The sequence below is a fragment of the Diachasma alloeum genome, unplaced genomic scaffold (genome assembly GCF_001412515.2).
Source record: "Diachasma alloeum isolate Michigan unplaced genomic scaffold, Dall2.0 Dall_scaffold_00315, whole genome shotgun sequence".
NCBI lineage: Eukaryota > Metazoa > Arthropoda > Insecta > Hymenoptera > Braconidae > Diachasma > Diachasma alloeum.
This window is the reverse complement of record NW_021680454.1, coordinates 319,881-340,229: the sequence shown is the minus strand read 5'-3', so window position 1 is coordinate 340,229 and position 20,349 is coordinate 319,881. Positions and strand designations below refer to the sequence as shown.

General features: G+C 37.5%; 2 protein-coding genes across 4 annotated transcripts in view; one reads left to right on the top strand and one right to left on the bottom strand.

Moving 5' to 3' along the window:
• Positions 1-309: 309 nt before the first annotated feature.
• Positions 310-16,317, bottom strand: LOC107040039 (glycogen synthase kinase-3 beta). Of its 3 annotated transcripts, none has more exons than XM_015259942.2 (7): positions 14,754-16,317; positions 11,614-11,825; positions 11,163-11,246; positions 9,295-9,405; positions 8,654-8,891; positions 8,035-8,228; positions 310-5,810 (listed from the first exon to the last, which is right to left on the bottom strand). In XM_015259942.2, the coding sequence occupies exons 1-7, from the start codon at positions 14,836-14,838 to the stop codon at positions 5,421-5,423; spliced, it is 1,314 nt and encodes a 437-aa protein (XP_015115428.1). In that variant the 5' UTR covers positions 14,839-16,317; the 3' UTR covers positions 310-5,420. The 3 variants fall into 3 exon arrangements, with proteins under 3 accessions (XP_015115428.1, XP_015115429.1, XP_015115430.1); XM_015259943.2 differs by having other exon boundaries at positions 11,614-11,804; positions 14,754-16,316; XM_015259944.1 differs by lacking the exon at positions 14,754-16,317 and adding an exon at positions 14,532-14,585 and having other exon boundaries at positions 11,614-11,804.
• A 938-nt stretch (positions 16,318-17,255) lies between these two features.
• Positions 17,256-20,349, top strand: part of LOC107039989 (connectin) — a 23,284-nt gene continuing 20,190 nt past the window's right edge. The window contains exon 1 of the mRNA XM_015259874.2: positions 17,256-17,475. The gene's annotated coding sequence lies outside the window, so the exon portion shown is untranslated. The remainder of the gene's footprint in view (positions 17,476-20,349) is intronic.

The following is a 20,349-nucleotide window of genomic DNA, read 5'->3' as shown; positions in this document are numbered from 1 at the left end:
ATTAAAATTCTATTTTAAATTCTCTCAATTCTTGATAAAAATGTAATTTATTTCTTCAGCCGATTTTTACCTAAAATTTTCCAAGTATTTTTATTTTATATTTTTTTAATGGAAAGAGAAAAAAATAGAGTGGAGAAAATTTATGTCGGGGAATTTTTCGAAAAATGAGATTTTCCATAAAGAAACTAATATAATTTTCTATCACATTCGCTAGGTTTTCCCATCAATTTTTTGTCGTACACATTAAAAACAAAATTTATGAAATAAAAAAAAATATGCACAATGCTAATTTTTTACAAAATAGACCCATTAATTGTTAATGTTTTTATTGTTAAATAAACCACAAAAATGTACAGTAGTATAATATGGCTCGTCCGAGACTCGATTTTCATATTCATCTTGTTATCGTAGAACGGCCAACTCTCGTGTCAATACATTTATAATATGATGATATAATTGCTACAATTATCGTATAATGTGTAATTCATATAATTATACATACATATACATATTCATATACATGTTTCTTTCAATTTATCATATATTACATACATATATGTATGTATACGCTTCTTCATTCATTTATTTAATTTAATTTAATTTCTCCGTCCACTTAATCCCCACGTTCTCATGATTTTTTAGATTCTTCTCTTTGTTTCTCTCTTAACTGAAACGATCTTCATCATACAACGCATCTAGTACCACTCACACATCCACAAAAATCCTCGTTTACACTCAGTTATCCCATTTTAATTTTTTTATGCACCAGCGAAAGGAAATAAAATGAATTCTGTAGTTTATTTCTTCTCCATAGACTTAAGTTTTTACTGATAGTATCATTATACGTCTAGTGTTTCACATCGCTTCGTTTTCATTATCTCTTCTTAATCAAATTTTTTTTTTATATCATTGTAGTCTGCGCCATAATGACAGTGCAGTGCAATGTATTAAACAATTTTTCCTAGTATAGTACATTGACAAATCAACGTTACGAGGTTTTACACTGAAATTTATCTCTCTGACACGAGCTTTTTAGTGTCGACTCGCACTTGGTTTCAGGGGCGCCTCTTCGAGGGCTTTTAATTATACTATTTTTTTTTTTCTTTAGTTTAGTTGTCGGGGGGTGAGGATTAGATGATTGAGGGGGGAGGGGTCAATGAGAAGAGTCTATTTCACTTGAGGAGTCGTTTTCGAAGAATATCTCTGAGAGATATAGAATTTTTTAGGATTTTTTTATGAATAATTAGAGCTGCAAATGATCTTCATGAAAATTTTTGGAGTTTAAGATTTTTTTCAATAAACTTATCTCGGAAAAAACCTTTTCAAAAAGTGCGATAAAATGGCCGAAATGCGGGACAACTTTGTGCCCTGAATTCTCAGCCAAAAAGTGATGAAAAAATCTGAAGGATGACTTAAAAAAATTATTCCTCCTCTAGAACAGGATTGCAGGAGTTGGAGGTGATCTGAAGAGGATAAATAATTTTAAAAAATGTTGAAAAACACGAGGTGGTAGGTCTGTGCGCCGCCATCTTGCTTGGATACCCCTTCCCACTGTCGCGAGGGGCTTCAAAGATGGCGGCATCCCACCTCGTGTTTTTAAACATTTCTTAGAATTATTTATCGTCTCCAAATCGTCCCTCAAGTCACTTCTTCCAGTTTCTGCAAAAATGAACAAATTTTTTAAGTCATCTTTCATATTTTTCCGGCTTTTTTCGACAGAGAATTCTTGTTCTTTCGATTCGAATGAGTCAGGGCTCATTTCAAAGATATTTTTTCAGGCTTCATAATGAGAAAAAAATGCATTCTGACAACTGTAATTCTTCTCTTCAAAAAAATCCTAGATATTTTGCAATCTCCATGAAATTTTAAGACACTCAACAAAAATAATTCTTCAAGTAAAATTAGATCACCTCATCCCCCCCTCCACCGATGAATGTTTCTTAATGACATCACGAGACTCGACACCTCATGGGAATGACAATTTTAATTTACTTTTTCCTTTTTAATTTTAGAGGGAAAGCCACTGCATTAGAAAGCGCACAATTGCGTATGAGCTTCTCTCTTCTACCTGACAATTTCATAATTTGAATTTCTGGATTCAGATGTCCATTCGAATCAATCTGAATGTCTTCTCCAGTGGACCTTGCTCACTAATTACGATCGATAATGAGCATTTACGCATTCTGCATTGCGATCATACGAACGACAAACGTCGTCATGCAAATTAAAAAATTTTCTCCTCAAACTGAATGTTTCACTTCGAGTATTTTAATCAACGCGTTTGCAACAGGCACAATCGCCGAATGTACATGATTGAGATGTACCGTATAAACAATTTTTCGTATCAATATTTTTTTTTTTCTCTTTAATACAACGCTTTATATATATTTTTTTAATATTCTCTAGCTTTTTGGATTTATGAAAAAGTGAAAACTATGAAAGCGTGCTGTTTCTCGAATTACATTGCTCTCTAGAAGTGTGTAAAAACGCTCTCCGATAAATTTTTTTTCTGGGGGAAACGAAGCATTCATCCATTTCTTCGGAAATTGGGGGTTTTTTGGATTCTTCTTTATAGTGAAAGCGAGTGCCCGTGGGGTAATATGTCAAATGGTTTTAGTACTTTGAGGAAGATACGGTTTATTGAAATTAAAGGGTTGTTAGGAGTCTTGCACTCTGACTGGAAACATTACACTAATTCCACGCGAAGGAATAACAATTCTTTCTCTTTATAAAGTGTTCATTTCTTGAGAACGAGTGAGTTTAGAAGAAAATGTCAAAAGAGATTTTTTGTGGAGAATTTCATCAGCTACAAAAAATGTTCAGGGACATTTTCTCGTAAAACCCCTCGTTATTGAGATAAGTTAATGTTGATGAGGTGAAAAAAATCGAGTGGTTCTCTGAATTCTTTCAAACATTTTCCGAGGTCCAGGTCTAGTTCTCTCGTCCATTCTACGTACATGGAACACCCCGGTGTCATTTTTATTGCGTGTCAGGGTGCAAGACGCAACGTAATTCTTTTCATAGAGAATATCATTAAAATCTGCTGTTCATCCGACCATCTTCTGGGCACAACAATCATCAGCAGTGAAGTGGCAAAACAAGAGGATCAATTCACTTGTGAATTTAGTTTTCAAAAAATATCTCGGAACCTACATAAAATCAACCCACTTTCTTACCTACCTTTGAGATACCCCTTTTGCAGCTCTAATTGCGCTCTGCAAAAAAGGTCTCTTCAAAAATTTCGTTATCTCTCTCTCTTGAATATCCAAATATTCCCAGGGAATATCACCCCTCGTTACCCCCCTTCACCCCTCATATCTTCAAACTCCACTAGCAACGGACAAATGTAGAATTGGGATGTGGATGGTGTCGCAGCATAGCCTCCATCAAATCTTTAATCTGTACAGAATTTCAATTTCTTCACCTAATTTACGTAATTGCATCGTCCTTTTATCTCTCAGGTCAAACCGTTGTACAAGTTCACCCAAAAAACCCAAAAATTCGTCTAAAAAGATGAAGAAAACAGACAATTAAAGCCAAAAAAATAAAAGATAAACTAAAAAACATATTTTCGAAGATTTATTATCAGTGATAAATATTCACATGAGTCCTAAAACAAAAGAAAACATCTCCAATTCCGGTAAATTCAACTCTACCTCGAAAAATAGATGATATGTGTGAATGATGTGCCAGATTGTTCAATCGAAATGACCAAAAAAACAACGAGACACCGAGAAAATATTGCAAATTGATGAGGGATTTGATTTCATGAATTAAAGCTTCCTACGAAAAAAAAAGAGAGAAATGGAGAGAGAGAAAAAATAAAATCGCTTATAAACTTACAACTGGTGTTATTACCATTAAATTTCTCGTCAATAATTAATATTTAAATATACAAATAATTAATGTTAAAGGCATTTTATTTAAATCGATCTAATTTCCTGCTGTTCTCCACAACAGCCCCTTATATACGTCCAGAAATTGAAAAAAATGGAGAAAAAAATATAACAATTATGCGAGGCAATGATATCGCACAAATATGCTACCCACTGTGTACATCCTATCTCAGTCAGTAAAATAATCATCTCGTTTTCACTTAAATAATTTTCATTGGATTTTCATACGACAACTCTAAACGCATTATTATTAACTCTTTAATAGTTCGATTTAATGATTCTTTTACTATATATAAAAGGCCAATGGAGCATTAATCTAGGTACGACGTCTTTGTTTTTATTTTCTTCGAAAATTAATTATCCCCCAAGTTTCATCAACCTTTCACATTACAACAAAAAAAAAACGTTTTACGTGGATTAAACATAAAACACTGGACAATTAGAAAAATAATCGCGACCTCTAGATTCTCACATTTATTACAAGAGAAGAAAAATAAATCATAATAAAATAATAATTAATAATAATACACTCGACTATAACAAAGTATTAATAGCGATTTGAACGTTTGTGGAACAGCACATCAATGCCCTGGGGACGTTTAATCGATTGATGAAGGATTATATTTAAGAGGAGACTGCCATGACTTTTAAATATTTATAACAACGAAGAATGTGCAAAAAATAATAATTCCGTGCCCTCAATTTTTGAACTAGATTTTTTTCAATTTCCAAACAATGTGTAGAATAACAATTACGAATCACTTTTCCCTATTTCTCGATTTTATGCTGTCTGAAACAAATGAACAATATTATAAATATTTTTAGTGAATTTTTTCATTTAGTGAATTTGTTTTTCACTTAACAAAAATGAAATTGGCTGTTTGAAGTCGAATAAAAAAAATTTGTAATCGTTTTTCTACATTTTAATCAATTTTTCGCACTCGTTCATCGTTTTTATCCGGGACTTTAAACTCACAGTAGTCTCCCCCGAATAATCTCGATGGCCCACGCGTTCCAGTAATCAAAACGTCCAGCACCCGTTCAAGAAGCTAAATTCGATAAAAAGACGATGCAAGCGAATTCTAACTCGCTACCACACATGTTGTTTTGTTTTTTTTTCATTAAATTTTTTACGTTACATCTTTAACCAAGATTCCTTAGGATAATATAACCATCAGAGGCCTCCAGAACGAACCTGTTCTTTCTATTATATACACTGAATTCAACCCTTCGATCAAGTGCTGATATTGAGTCTGTTGGGGTAATTGGAGGCGAAACTGATCGATTGCTGTCCCGACCGCTATTCCTAGTTCATTAGGAGGTTTTTTTTAAATATCATCTCGATTACACAGTTATCGACTCAATTTAATCGCAGCTGGCATTGATCTAGGGAGTTGAGTTCAATTTACAATGGGGCATTCTCGATGCAAAATGATGAATTCTCTTGCTCTTTATTGGGATTAATTCATCGAAATGAAGTAAATTAAATTGTTGGTTTATCTTTTTGCTTTCATTGCGGCCTGCTTAGGCCATGGTCGATTGATTAGGATCGGTATTTTGTGTGACGGAGGGCGATGTCGTATTAACGTTACTATCAGTTGTATTACCACTACCACCAGCAGCTGTACTCGTTGGCTCTGCTGTCGATTGTCCCTCAGTTGTTGTCTCCGCTGTTTGCATGTATTTTGGGATTAAAATTGAATTTAAATTTGGTTGGATACGTAACTCGTGTTCAGTGAAGTTAAAGAGTGGAGGTAGTTCACGTCCACTTGGCAGGAGGGTGCCTTGTTCTCGTAGCTCGTTGAAGAATGGGTGGGCACAGGCTGCCAGGGGTGTTATTCGCAGGGGTGGAGTGTATTCCAGGAGGCGGGCTACAAGCTCCATTGCTTCTGGGGGTGTTCGGGCACGAAATACCTGGAGTTTAGACAGCTTAAATCAATTTTTTGGAGGTGGGTTGGGGGGTAGTGGAGAGGGAGGAGATCCTAGGTTATTTTTTGGGGGATGGATTGGAGAAAATCTTAATTTCATTGAATTTTCAGTGAATTCTTCAATTGCCTAAATTTTATCCTAAAAATATCCTAGATATCCTAAAATTGTTGCTGAACTCTCCTGAAATCCCAAGGAATTTCATCTTGAAAATTTAAAATTCAGTGGAAACTGGAAAAACCTGGAAAATTGAGGTGAATATATTCCTGAATTGCAAATAACTTGAAATTTCATGTATTCTGTGAAAATTCAAATGAATTGGGAAATTTTCGTCATTCTGATGTTCGAAAATTTGAAATTTCATTGAAATTTCCTCATTTTTCCCCCAAAACAAAAATTGACTCCATTCTCTGTTAAACTCCTTCGAAAATCATCCCCATAAAATTTTTCTTCTCATAAAACATTCATGAATGTGAAACCATCCAGATAATTCACGATGTTCGCTAAATGTTTAATCATCCGTTGAAATCGGTTCCACTCAATGGGATAAGGGGAATGTAAGGGTTAATCCGCAAAAAATCGCAGAGAATTTAAAAATTCCTAGGATCTCCTCAGTATCATCCATGGATACAGCTAAATCCACTCAAATAATCGCTATGGTAATGATGAAATATGCATTTTATGAGTTCAGATGAGTTCAAAGCTCAATAGCCTGGTATTCAAGTCGTTCAATTCAACATTTGAAATTTCTGGTGAACTCTCTTGGATATTTTGTTGTCATTATGTCTCATTTAAGTTCATTAGAGTAAGTGATTGTCTCTGCAAAGGCTCTCGGGTAAATCTTGCCGTGAGAATGGTGATAAAAATAATTATGATGATTTTGTTAGTCGTGTTAGACGGTATTGTCAATGGCGAGCTAGTGAAAAACTCTGGATTTTTGTTCAAAAACTTTTGGTTCATCTCGTAATTATCAAAAAAATGACGGAAATTATCAATTTAATAGTGAAATGGCAGAACATGACGCAAAATAATTTTTTTTCTTTAAATATTCTCTTGAAATTTAAGAAAAATTTATTTAAAAAATCATTGTAAAGCTGAAAAAGGGTCAGTTAATTCCAGTGCGAAATTATTTATTAGAAAATATTAAAAAATTCGAGAGGGATTGCCAAGTTGTCTTATTTTTCTAAATCTCATTCCCCTCAGAAAAAAAGAAAGAGCGAGATAATTGCAATTTTTCTCATAAATTTTGAAACAAAAAAATCTCCAATTTCATTGATTTGGAATTATCTGACCCTTTTTTCACCATTTCACCATCAAATCGACATCTGTGAGTCCGCGGTGGGGTAAAAAAATAAAAGAATAAAAAAAAGGTAAACAGAGATAGAAAAATCCGAGACAGCAATTTGCAGCACATGTTCCAAGAGAAATCACTTACTCTAATTTTTTGGTGCTTTGTGGTACACTTTGCTGAGCTCATTCGTTGGAGCATACACTGTAATCACGAGAAGAATATGCGAATAGGTTGATCGTCATACGAGAGAAAAAAAAATAGAAAAAAAAAGTAAAATTATCTGCGGTTTACGTCAAGTCTTCGGTGATGATGATTTTACAAGTGACAATGTGATCAGATATCTGCAATAGAGTGCAGGAGATGGATTTTTTCAGCGCTTTCATCAAGGGTAAGATTATGTAGGCGATCTAATAATACTCGAGAAAATATCTGGGGTATTGAGTTTCCTGGAGAAAACACGATTCAGTTTGAGTCGATTTTTCATAATTTGTTAATGAAGTATTGGATTATCTCGGTGGCGAGTAATTTTAGAGGAAAATTTTGAAAATTTCATCAACAAGAATCTAAAAATCCACGTTTTGATGAACGATTTATTACTTGGCATTTAAAAACCATTAATTAACACCAATTAATGATTGATTGGTTTCAAATCATTAATGTTTGCTGTTAAAAACAATTATCACGAGACATTTATGTTGAGAATTTGAAATTCTAACGATTTTAATCATTTAATTATAAACAACGAATGTTTAAAAAAGGATAATTCTGTGCAAAAAATTCAATTTGAATGACACTAAACGGGTAATTTCAAAGGAAATCATTAACAATCAATTCAAAAGTCATTCCCAAGATGAATTCTCCCCTAAAATCCATCTTCTCACTCCCCAAAAAAATATAAATCTAAAACAAAACAAGATATACCTTTTGCCAGGGATGTGACTTGATCTGTGGAAATTTGAACTCCGTATAATTAGGATTCATTTCCCTGATCTGATCACGTGTCGGTGTACCGAGTACTTTGATGATTTCAACAAGCTGATCGACCCCACTGTCACCAGGGAATATCGGCTGACCGAGTAACAGCTCAGCCAATACACAACCGGCGCTCCACACATCTAGAATAATCAATAATTCATGAATAAATGATCAACATTGTCATGATGAAATGAAACCCAGAGAACTGCTTTATTCAAATTTAATCAATTTTATTTTCATTTGCATCAAGTAAATTATTTTCGGAAGGAAACAAATGTTTTCCTGATGGAAATAAAGACTTTATTAATAGAAAATAAACTGGTTCGTTTGATTCTAATAGACTATTTGTCCGGAATGAATGAATTATTCGCGATTAAGACACCCCCATTGCAATAAATATTCGAGTTCATTTATTTCCGGCAAACATTTTGTCAAAATCAATACCATAATTTCAGACAAAGAACTGTATTTCATTTAAATGCGTCATTTGTGTTTTAAATGTTAAAAAAATAATGGTTCAGTCCACCAAGAGAATAAATTCATCAAAATGTGCACAGGGTCTTACCAATTTTGGTGGTGTAATCGATAGCCCCGAAGATTAATTCAGGTGCCCGATAATAGCGACTGCATATGTAAGATACATTTGGTTCACCACGAATGAGATGCTTGGCTGATCCAAAGTCACAGAGCTTCAAAACCCCAGTCTCTGGATCGAGTAAAAGATTCTGGGGTTTAATGTCCCTGTGACAGATGCCCAGCGAATGAATGTATGCCAGAGAACGGAACAGTTGGTACATGTATAACTGAAAGGCAAAATTATTGCATTAGTGGTCAGTTACACCCACCTGATCATCAGGAATTTCAATCGTTTGATTAACGCGAGCTGTTGGTTCCTCGTTAAAACACTTGGAATTTTTAATGAGAAAAAAATCATAAGCCAACAAAAAATGTTTTGGCTTTTACGTTAAATCCTCGTAAAGTCGCTCATTAACGAGACGATCTAATGACCCAGATGTGATATTTCAATCAGAGACTCTTTAGTTCCCCATTGAGCTCGACAATAGCGAATTCTAAAATTAAACTCGACAAAAAAATAATAATCATTAAAGAACGCTGAGCACTTGGTGGTTATTTTTATTTATTGAAAAGCCACCCCCGTGATGGGCGAAGTTAATTAATTGTTCTTGGGGTTCTTTGATCACTCACTTTGATGAAGCTCATCGGTATCGTTTGCTTGCTCTTGCTGTAGTGCCGTGCAACTTTGTACACAGTCTCAGGTATGTATTCCAGCACGAGATTGAGATAGACTTCATCCTTCTAGAAGCAAATGCCACCAAGAAACAATATTAACGATTACATTTTCGACACAATTGATCAAAGAATTCAGGGGTGAAGTGGCATAACGAGTGGGCGGAAATTCTATTGGATTTCTATTGGAATCTATTCGTACAATTTCCTCGACTCAATTTTTTTATTGAGATTTTTAATTGATGCATTTGTCAACTGAAAGGGAAAAAAGTTGAGAAAATCTTGGAAAATTTATAGCGAGGAATTCTTATAGTAAATATCTCAATGAAAAAATTAAATTCTACTGATTTTTTCTATAAGAGTAGCTATTGGGCATTTGCTATGAAAAATATAGAAAATCCATGTCGAATTTCTACATAAAATATCTCAATAAAAAAATTGTATAGAAAGATGAAATTCTACTGTTTCGCACAGTACAGATACAGAATTGTTCACCAGAATCGGCCGAAAATTACCAGAATTTTAATTGACGTTAAAATTGAGACAATTTCAAAGAATTCGTAATTGACTCGTCACCCGCAATTCCCCACTTCACAACTGAATCATCCAACTGCATTACGATGAGGAAAATGTGGTATATTCGATCTTCAACGATCGCGAGTAATCCTTGAAGAAACAACTAGGACTATGAATGAATTCTACCAAAGCCACTCCTACACTTCCCCCGACCATTCATCTCGTCCCACTTCCATTCTCTCCATCACTTGAAAAAAAATGTAGCGCCTGAGCTTCTTCTACTTTCTCCATCACAGTAATAAAAAAATCAAGCACATGAGGCTGTTGTAAAGATGATCGTTGGCAAAGGGAATTGATAAAATTCACTCAAATATGAAAACCGAAAAAGAACTAGCACTGGGTACGTCTCCAACTTACGGACACATGAAAAACTGCATTAGTCGCATTTAAGATGTTCTACGAAAGGACAAAACAACAATAGTGCATGCATTAATCTAACAGTTTCGTAACATTTCTTTTGTTTTCACTAATTTCTACGGATCAATTGCAACGAGTGCTAGATTATCCACGCGTTGAGAACAATTATCGTCGTGCATGGGAATTGACAAATTTCAATTGATCATTAACGTATTGACAGTTGTGTGCTAGACAATAGATCATTCAAGAGGAAACGATTATGTCTAATGGTTGAGTGGAGGTGTGGCTAAACGAGATAAAGGAATGTTATCTGACTTTTAAAGATTTTTTTTAAAGATTTGTGATTAATATTTTGGAAATTTTTTTTTTAATTCTCAGAATTCTCAAATTCTGAGATATCAAAAAATGAATTACAAAGTTGATTTTTTCATTTTATTTCACTACGAAATTAATTTTTGAGGATCATCTGTCTTAAATACTTTGATTTTTTCACAAAATTTGCATTGAATTCATTTTTTAAATGAAAAGTCATCGACATTCTCATTTTTGTATTTAATTCCACTATCCATTTTGTCAATATGAGATTAATTCTTTCTGGAATAGTGAGATTCAATGGGATTTTAAATTTTTGAGCGACAGGAAAACCAGAAATTACGTTAAATTATAAATTGATAAAAAATTGAAGAATTCATGGCATTTCATGGAATAATTGTATTGAAATTTAAATTTCACTAGAACTGTTTTCGTCAAATCATGAATTTTCAGTGACGAAATTCGAGAACCTCCAAAAACTGAAACCCAAATGAAACTCACTCCATCGTTCTACCACTCCCCAACCCAATCGTAAAACGTGTTTTGCGTAGGTAATAATTGGATTAATGGGATCGAATTACCTTATCACCGCTCGAGTAGAAGAAGTATTTGAGTTTTACGATGTTACAATGCTCAAGTCGTCGCATTATTTGGAGTTCTCTATTCTGAAATGGTAAATAAAATAATTTTCCATTAGGTTTTTACTATTTCACTCTTCGTGGGGTTGCATTCAATTGCTTCATGAATATGATAAATAGTGTCTTCTTATCGCTCATTCCCTGACTTTTTGCGAGCCAGGAGGAAAATTATGGTCAACTCATCCTCACAGAGCCTCAACCAGAATTCGCGATTTAGAGGACAATAATTACGACTAATTAATTAAACAATTGATTAATTCTGCTTCCAATTGAAGATTTCCCCTTGAAACATCTCTTCTTGTTAAATAAATTTACGTCTTTGCAATTGAATGCTCTGCAGGTGTTTTGAAAAATCGTTTATTGACGAAAATAAGTGAATGTCATTGATACAAACCTTGAACCTCTTATCCTGAAGAACTTTTTTGATTGCCACCATCTCGCCAGTGTCGCACAGTTTGGCCTGGTAAACAACCCCGAAGCTGCCATTGCCAATGACCTTAGTATCGGTATAGGCAACCTCCTGTGGATGATCTGGCCTAGCACCAGGTGTGGCCACTACCGTTGTCACTTTGCTCCCATCCCTACCTGCAGTGTACATGGTACCACCCATAGAAAATAATGTTCAAGAGACAGACCGAATTCTACATTGTTTCAATATTGAAAAATAAAAATGGCCGGCGGAAAATAATGAGGTGTAATAATAGACAATTTAATGGCATTTCGAGGAATTTAAAATTACGAGGTTTGTGTGGAAGTTTGTAAGGATTCCGATGATTACAGGTGAAGCACATCAATGTCGGGAGTATATCTGTTTCCCTGGACTGTTGTGTTGTCGACGAGGTTTGACATCTAAGTTATTCATCAATTTGTCCGGGTTTGTTTATTCATGCCCAGGGCCGCTCAGGCCGCGGACATGAATTTAAGGATTTTTGTATTTTCGTTTTTGCCTTTTCTTCTCGTTTTCATTTCGGGGAGAGGAGGGATAGAGTCGGGCCAAGGTATTAAACTTGTGGATGGCTAGTTATCTTGCTTCAGGTTTGGAGACGTTTTGCAATCAATTCCCTTGTTTAAACTGAATTCAATAATTCGAGGATTGACGAAAATTTCGAGTCGAATTTTTGTGGAAATTCAATCGTTTACGCTTGAAAATCATTAATTATCGCAATAACGAGTGATTTTAGGGAAAAATATCAGAAAATATTTTTCGGTGGAAATTTTATGAGCTACAAAAAAGGTCTGAATATATTTTTCTCTTAAACAACGTATTTCCGAGATAATCGAAGAATTATCAAAAATGTCAAATTAGACTATTTCCAAAATTTAATACTTTACTCTTGAAAAACATCAATTAGGCTAGCAACGAGTGATTTTAGAGGAAAATATCAGAAAATATTTTTTGCTGGAAATTTCCTGAGCTAAAATTAAGGTCTAGACATATTTTTTTCTCAAACAACTTATTCCCGAGATAATCGAAGAATTACCAAAATGTCAAATTAAACTCCTTCCAAAATTTAAGATTTTACTCTTGAAAAACATCAATTATGCTAATAACGAGCGATATTATAGGAAAATATTATAATATATAATATAGGGAAAATTAGTCCCACAAAAGTGACCTCTGGAAAAAGTTCCGAGAATAATTGCCCTGAAATTTACAAATTTCATTGAGACGTGGTAAAAATATCAGTCAAAATTTTGAACAGTAATTCCACGAAGACTGACCCCTGGAAAATGTTTTCCTCCCCTTCATCAAATCCCACTGGACAATCGGAAGAAACTAACTCCAGGCCATGCGTGACCAATAGTAATAAACTCTACCACATCCGAGTGGATCGATAAACAATGGCATCAGCGCACGGTAAAATTGACGAATAAAATGACCCAATGATCTCGCCATCCTTCATGTGCGTGAATTCACAATCGGCAAACCGAGTGAATCTCATTACCATAGTGAACAGGTACGATGAGACGTAGGATTTTTTAGACAGTCGTCAAGTGGATTGTAAAATAAGTAAATGCGCTGGCGCGAGCGCGGGCGCAGCACGAGTTTCGCCGCTGATAACTACAAAAATGGAAATGTTGACGGAAAAAAAAAACAAAATTCCAAAACCTCGAGGGGAATTTAAAAAAAATGCGCGACAATTTTAACCGACGAAATGTGCAGTATCACGCGATGCAACATCTGTCGTGATACAGTTCTCATGGGCACAGATCGACGATTATTTTTCCTGATAGCGAATATAATTCATTCACGGATGATAAAAATGGAGAGTCAAAGACACTGCCTCATGCGTCGATACGAAATAGAGATACAGCCAATGAAGTGCGTCGATGTGCACTCAAAAATAAAAAGATTTATTTATAAAGTGTCGTAAGAGTTAACTGACGTGACGTTCGCGCACCAGTTCAGGGACGTGGGTTTGCCAAAGGGGCGTTTGGGTGGGGGGGGAGGGCTTGTTCAGCCCCTCACGCTGAGTCCAAAATGAATATTAATATTTTTTTTTCAATGAAAAAATCAGGAAAAATGTCATGCAACTGCTGAGTAAACAATTCATTGGGAGGGAGAGGAATTGGACAATTTTCAGTGAAGACGAAATGTTTTTAAATGCGTTCGAAAGTCAATTGTCATTAGTTTTCTGGGGGAATCCTCGGGGTTTAATGGAGACAGTGGAATTCACTTGGGAGATCTTTCTGTGGAGATTGAGAACTACGAAAAAGTAATTAATTAAGTTTTGAGGTAGCCTTTGCAGTCCAAGACGTTTAATTGAAGTTGAAGTTTTCTAGCGTTTATTTTGGAGCTGAAGATGAATTTGTGATCGATTTTTTGGGAATATCTGGCTCTCCGAGGGCGATCACGAAAATTTTGTCAAGATCTTTTTTGTGGAGTGGAAAAAGATCTGCAAAAAACGTCTGAACGAAATTTTCGTTATCCCCGTTGCATTCCGAGATACCAAACAAAACCTGAAATGTTCTGGAGTTCATGTTCAAGGAGAATCCCACATCGTTCAGAACATTTCCAAGAGTTCCTTGCGGCAAACCAGACACTCCTAAATCATCAATATCTCCCGAGGCAATGGTGCAATCAGGCTGACTCACGTCTCACTTCAAATCCCCAAAAAACGTCTCGAAAATGAAAAAAAAATTGAATTCCCCTCTGTCGATCTCGAGTTACTGTCGCTTAAAACCGCCTCAATTTAATTTGCAATAATTTTCGTAAAATCCAGGATTAATCTTGAAAGCTCTGCAGATCTCTTCAAAATAAACTAAAAAAGCTCCACAATCTCCCCGAACTCCCGAGACCTAAAAGCTCACCTTCAACTGGATTCATCCTGTCGAATCACTTCACAAGTCCCCAAAAAATTCCACATTTTCCACCGTTAAACCCCCCTAACCCCTCACCCCCCGGGATCCTCCGCGACCCGAAAAAGCCCCCAGAACCTTGGAAACCACCTCTCGCACCGAAAACAGCCCTCAAATCCCTCCCAAAAAATTCTAGGTTATGAAATAGACGTGATAATCCATAGTACTACTCACTGCTGATCTTCATGCCACCCAGGGGCGGATTAGCGGGGGGCTTGGTGCCCTCGGCAAACGAAGTGGTCCTCGGACGGCCGCTCATGATAAATCGCCAGCCACCTCCACCTTAGCCGGCACCTGAGCCGCCACCACCTCGATTCCTCCCCTCACACTGACCCCCAAAGTCCCCAAAAAAGTCCCCTCTAGCCCCCCAAAAAGCCCGGAAAATTCGCTCCGAAAGCCCCTGGATCCTCACCAAAACGCAACACCTCTCCCTCCTCCCTCCAAAACTATAAACTGTGCACTCTCCCAGTGATAAACGTCACGAACATCAATGACAACCAATATCACATCGCTCCAATGTCTCAATTAACGCCTCTTGCACGCTCAGACTCGGTCGGTAATTAAAATCCCCCGAAATAAATCCCCCCGTGAGAAAAAAAAAAAATCCCTCAGATAAAACGTTCTCCTATGGCCCTGGAGCCTCTCCCCCCTGGCCCCTCACCCGCGGGTAATCCTATCCTCCAGGTAACTCCACTTATCAACAATTCTGCCCCTCGATGTTGACGGGGCAATGATGCGTCCCGCTTCTTCCTCGTCGTCGTGGCTGCCGTCTTTACGGTTTAATCCTGCGCCCTCTCCTCACCCACCACTCGTACCAATTACCAATTACCACGCACTTGCACTCATTCACCTGATCACCAAACTCGACACCACTCGGGGGGGTGGGGAACACTCTCGATAACTTGATCAGCCGAGAAATAGAAAATTTCTTCACTTTTTCGGGGGGTTTTTTTTTTTTCGAGTGTGTGAGAGAAAAAAATGAGGAGTTGAGCCCGACGTTTTCAGAACGGCCAGTAGTAACACGAGGCGCGCACGGGCAAAACGACACGACGGATTATATAGCACACCACCAGTCGACGATCTCTCTGTTCTCCATGTAACTCCGGAATTTATTGTTCAGAATTTTTGGGAATGACAGGAATACTCGGGGCACTGTCTCCGGCCGATGGGGATGACTCGTTTTTTTTTTCGAGATTTGCGGGTGCACCGGGCGCTGGGGAAGTCGGAAATGTTCGATGGAGGTTGATAATTTCGAGGGGTTTAGTCTTGGCTCCGTGGAGATGTGGCTGCAGTGTACATTGCGCACACCATTTTCCCGCGGGGGCGACGGAACGGCCTCACGGCGTTGACGACGTGTGGGCGGCGTCGCGAACCTCACGAATCCGCTGTTTTCAGCTCCAACGGGAGCTCGTCGGTTGAAAAAAGGTGTCGGCAATTTTTTAGTCACTTTTTGGTTTGACACACACGGGGGATTTCACTGCACTACCGGACTCGAGGGGGGGGGGGAATCTCCCGGTCGGGGCGTTAGTCGCGGGGGAGGGGTTCCGGTGACACCGATTCACCCGATAGATGCTGGCGTTTTTCTTAGGTCGGGAGTTTTCCGAAATGTTCTTTTAACGAAGTCGATTCTTGGATACGGGAACAGCACACCGCAGGCCACAGATTTTTCCGATGCCTCCGCTCCTCAGACATTGACCCGTTCGGGAGAGATCGGCGGCACTCGGGGGGAGGCGGAAGTGCACGAGTGTGACGTCAAACTCACCACCGCACCTACTCCCCTTGTCCTGTTTTGCGGGTCTTCGGGGGGAATTTTTTTTCGCGGGGGGGCGCCAGAGGGCGGGGCAGTCGTTCTCCTCGAGAGCGCCACGGAGGGGAGGGTTGGGTGGGGAGCGATTTCATTGGTCGCTGGTAACTTCAAGAGGAAAAACGGAAAAATCGCGTTTTCATTTCTGTTGAAATGTTCGGGGGAGAATATTTCTGTAGACGAAGATTTCTGGGAGACATGAGAAAATTCCTTCCTTCGAATTAATGATTCTCATAATTTTTTGAGTGGAGAGTCGTTCGAGTTCATATCATTTTCGCGGGAAAACATGCCTTCCACTCACGAGGCCTATCTGCGCATGCGCGTGGCCTTGTGATGCTCGTAGCACAAGGGTCGTGACCCTTGTGACCCTCGTAACCCTTGTGAAAGCTGCTTATACACCATTCGTCGGTAAAACAAATATTTGGTTGCCTGATGATTATATCGCGTTCTAGCACAGAATTATAAATAAATATTTCTAATAAAATTATCCCCATGAGAATTATGACATTCATATTTTCAATGTCAACAATGAACAGTAAAAAAAAACATGTCGGCATTCAAAAAACTTGAATAATTCTTTTATCAATAAAATTTTATTTCCCATTGAATAAAAAAATCTTCAAAGTGCGAAAAAAATTATGGAACTCCACGCGGAATAAAAACAATTAATTAGCCCTATGATGAAAAAAATCAACATAAAATTTTGATAATAGCTTGTCCTGACCCTCACCCTCCGTCGATACAGAGACCCCTCCCCTTACCGACCGCTCGTACCCCCTCCCCGCCATCTCGCGGTCATAACCCCCACCCATAATCCAACAAAATCCTCTCCGCGAGATCGTGTGTTTCTCACGCTCGTCCGAAGAAGCGCGGGCTGGCGTTCGAAGTTGTAGTTTGGAAGGCACGCGCTACGCATCAACTCGTATCCCGCCAAGAATCCCCAACCGGACTCTCCCACAACCGATTGTTTACCAAAAATTCTCGCGCATCCATGGATTCAGTGTGACCCCAGTGCTCAGTTACCCCCGAAATAATAAGTTCGTCGACTAGTGACAGTATATAATTGTGAAAATTTATCCCTTGGACGTGAGAGTGAGTATTTTCATCTCTTTAATAATTTAATATCCCGTATTGTTCGAGGTATCGATTTTTTTCCCGTCCCCTCGGGGTAAATAAGACAACACATGCCCCGGAATGAGCGAAATTTCGTGGCTGATACAGAGGATTACGGGACCCACGAAATTATCGCGTGGATGGACGAAAAATTTTCCCTCGAGGCATCTCGGGGACTTACCTGAGCCCCTCTCGCCTCCGAAAATCTCTTGTCCTTTGCGAGAGTGAAGAAAAAAATGCGAGACCTTGAGGGGATTTTCCCCAACCTCTACCTGCCAAAATCTTCACCTGCATTTTCACGATTTAACGGGCATCCCGTTGTGCCTCGGCCTCGGCACGTTTTTCGCATTCACCGCGATCCGCCTCCCCCGTTGCTTTCAAACTACCTGCTCTCATGTGCTCAGGTAAAATGTCTATTGAATCAGTCGAAAAATCGGACAATTTGTTGGGGTCCATTGACCGCGCGGGGTCAAGCCGGGTTTTCTCGGATGCCCAAGGAATTTCGGCGGAGTTTAGGTGCACGAATGAATGAATTTTCCATGTTCAATGCCCCGAAGAAACAAGAAAATTTCATAAAAAACCTAGCGAACTCGCTTGGCAATTTTGTTGTAGTTACATTGTACTTTCCATTAAATTCCGCAAATAAATCTACGCGTTTTTTTTTCGATAAAAATAGTCAGTGGAAAATATTCTATAGAAAAAAGCAGTAGAAAAGCAGTAAAAATCGAATTTTTACATTCAACTTGTTCCGCTGAGATGTGTTCTGCAGAAATTCTTTGGCTGGAATTTTCCATATTTTTGTTTCATGTTTTTCAACGAAAAAAGAAGAAGAAAAAAGAGGAAACAACTTGGGAAATTCCTGTCGAAGAATTTCTGTAAAGTTGGATAAAAGGATGAAATTCTGCGGATTTTTTTCTATAAAATAGTTTCTACTGGAATTATCTTCATAAATAAACGCATTGTACATTTCTGCTGAATTCACTTCCAACTTTTCATCAAATTCCGGCGCTTATCTACGCGTTTTTGTCGATAAAAATTCTCAGCGGAAAATATTCGATAGAAAAAAGCAATAGAGTTAGATTTTTCTATACAATTTATTTCGTTGAGATGTGTTCTACATATAGAAATTCGTCGGCTCAAATTTTTTTCATGAAAAGGGAAGGAAAAAAGAAGAAAAAACTGTAAAATATGAATTAATTCGTAGGAATTGGAATTAAATCCAATTCCTACGAATTAATTCATAATTTCTAATGCAATCCATAAAAATCAATCGTTCACCCTAAAAATAATTCCCTCCGTTCTTTTTCACCATCCGCATTCATTTTTCTTCGTCACAGAAGGAACTGCGGAAATTTCCATAAATACCTTGCAGCTCTCACTGCGCACGAAGAAAGATCCCCCAAAAAAATGGTCATCTCCTTCGGGTCTCAGGATATTGATCAGAGCCTCTCTGACACTCAATTCCTCCGAGAAATAATGCCAAACCGTTCACTTCCCATAATAAAATCCCCCGACAAATAATAATTTCCCTTCGCTACGGTAGATAAAACATTTCATTCCAGAGTTCGAGAGCCGAACAAAGAAAGAATGCGTGCTAAAAAATATTTACATCGTTTTTGGACGGCATTCAATTCACAGAATTCCTCACGGACGTAAATAACTCCCTTTTAAGTACCGAAAAGAACCAAAAAATGATAATCCCCTTTCGACCGGAATTTCAAAGCGAACTTCAGTTTTCATTGAATAAAATTTCGCTCTGACATGTGCATGTGCGAAATGAGCACAAAAATTCAACAACAATGGCATTTTTTGCTGTAATTTTTGGGTCCAGAAATAATTCACTGAAGCAAATAATTCGGGACAATTTATATATAATTCGGGATAATTTATATATCACGATTTCCATACACGATAACCCTCGCTATCCAGTAATGCATCCAATTAAGAGAAATACATTGTAATTCGATGCAGTACGTAGTGGAAGGGATGAACCATTCGAGTAATTTGGCATTTTTAGATAAATTGATGATTGAAAAACACTGACAGCTATAATCAATTAGCTCTAATTAATTATCTCGATAGCAATTGCTTTCAGGGTAAGAAAGAATGTTTTTTTAATCTGTAAACAATCAATTTCACATCATGAAACCATTTATTTATAAAACGGAATACTAAACATAGTTTTTTAGCACAATGACCTTTTATTGCATAAAATTTCACCAACAATGGCGATCATTTCCTCAATTTCGAGCCCAAAAAATAATTCACTGAGCCGAACAATTCCCGACAATTTATATATCATAAACTCCACACAACGACAACACTCATTACCCCCTAATACATCGAATTAGACGAAATACATTGTAATTCAATGTAGTACATAATAAAAGGGAAAAACATTCGAGTAGACAATTTGAGGTGTCACTTAATGGCATTTGAGTACATTGAAGTAGTCTTGAATCTAAAAATCTCGAAAAATGGCGTGCAGAAGTCTTTAAAGATGACAATTGTCTCTAAAGATGATGTCTGTTTTCAATTGCGTTTTTAATATTCTCCCCTGGTTCAAAACCATCTTTAGAGGCCCTAGCAAGCCATTTCTCGACCCGCTCTTTCATTTGAGCCGAAAAAAACATTCATATCTTGTCTGACATCGCTGCTACAAACTCGTGTCTACAACTCGGGCCTTCAATTGAAAACCCAAGTTGAAGACCCGAGTTTGTAGCAAAGATGTCAGACAAGATATGAATGTTTTTTTGGGCTCAAACGAAAGAGCGGGTCGAGAAATGGCGTGCTAGGACCTCTAAAGATGGTTTTGAACCAGGGGAGACTCCTAGACCCCAATGTTCTATACAT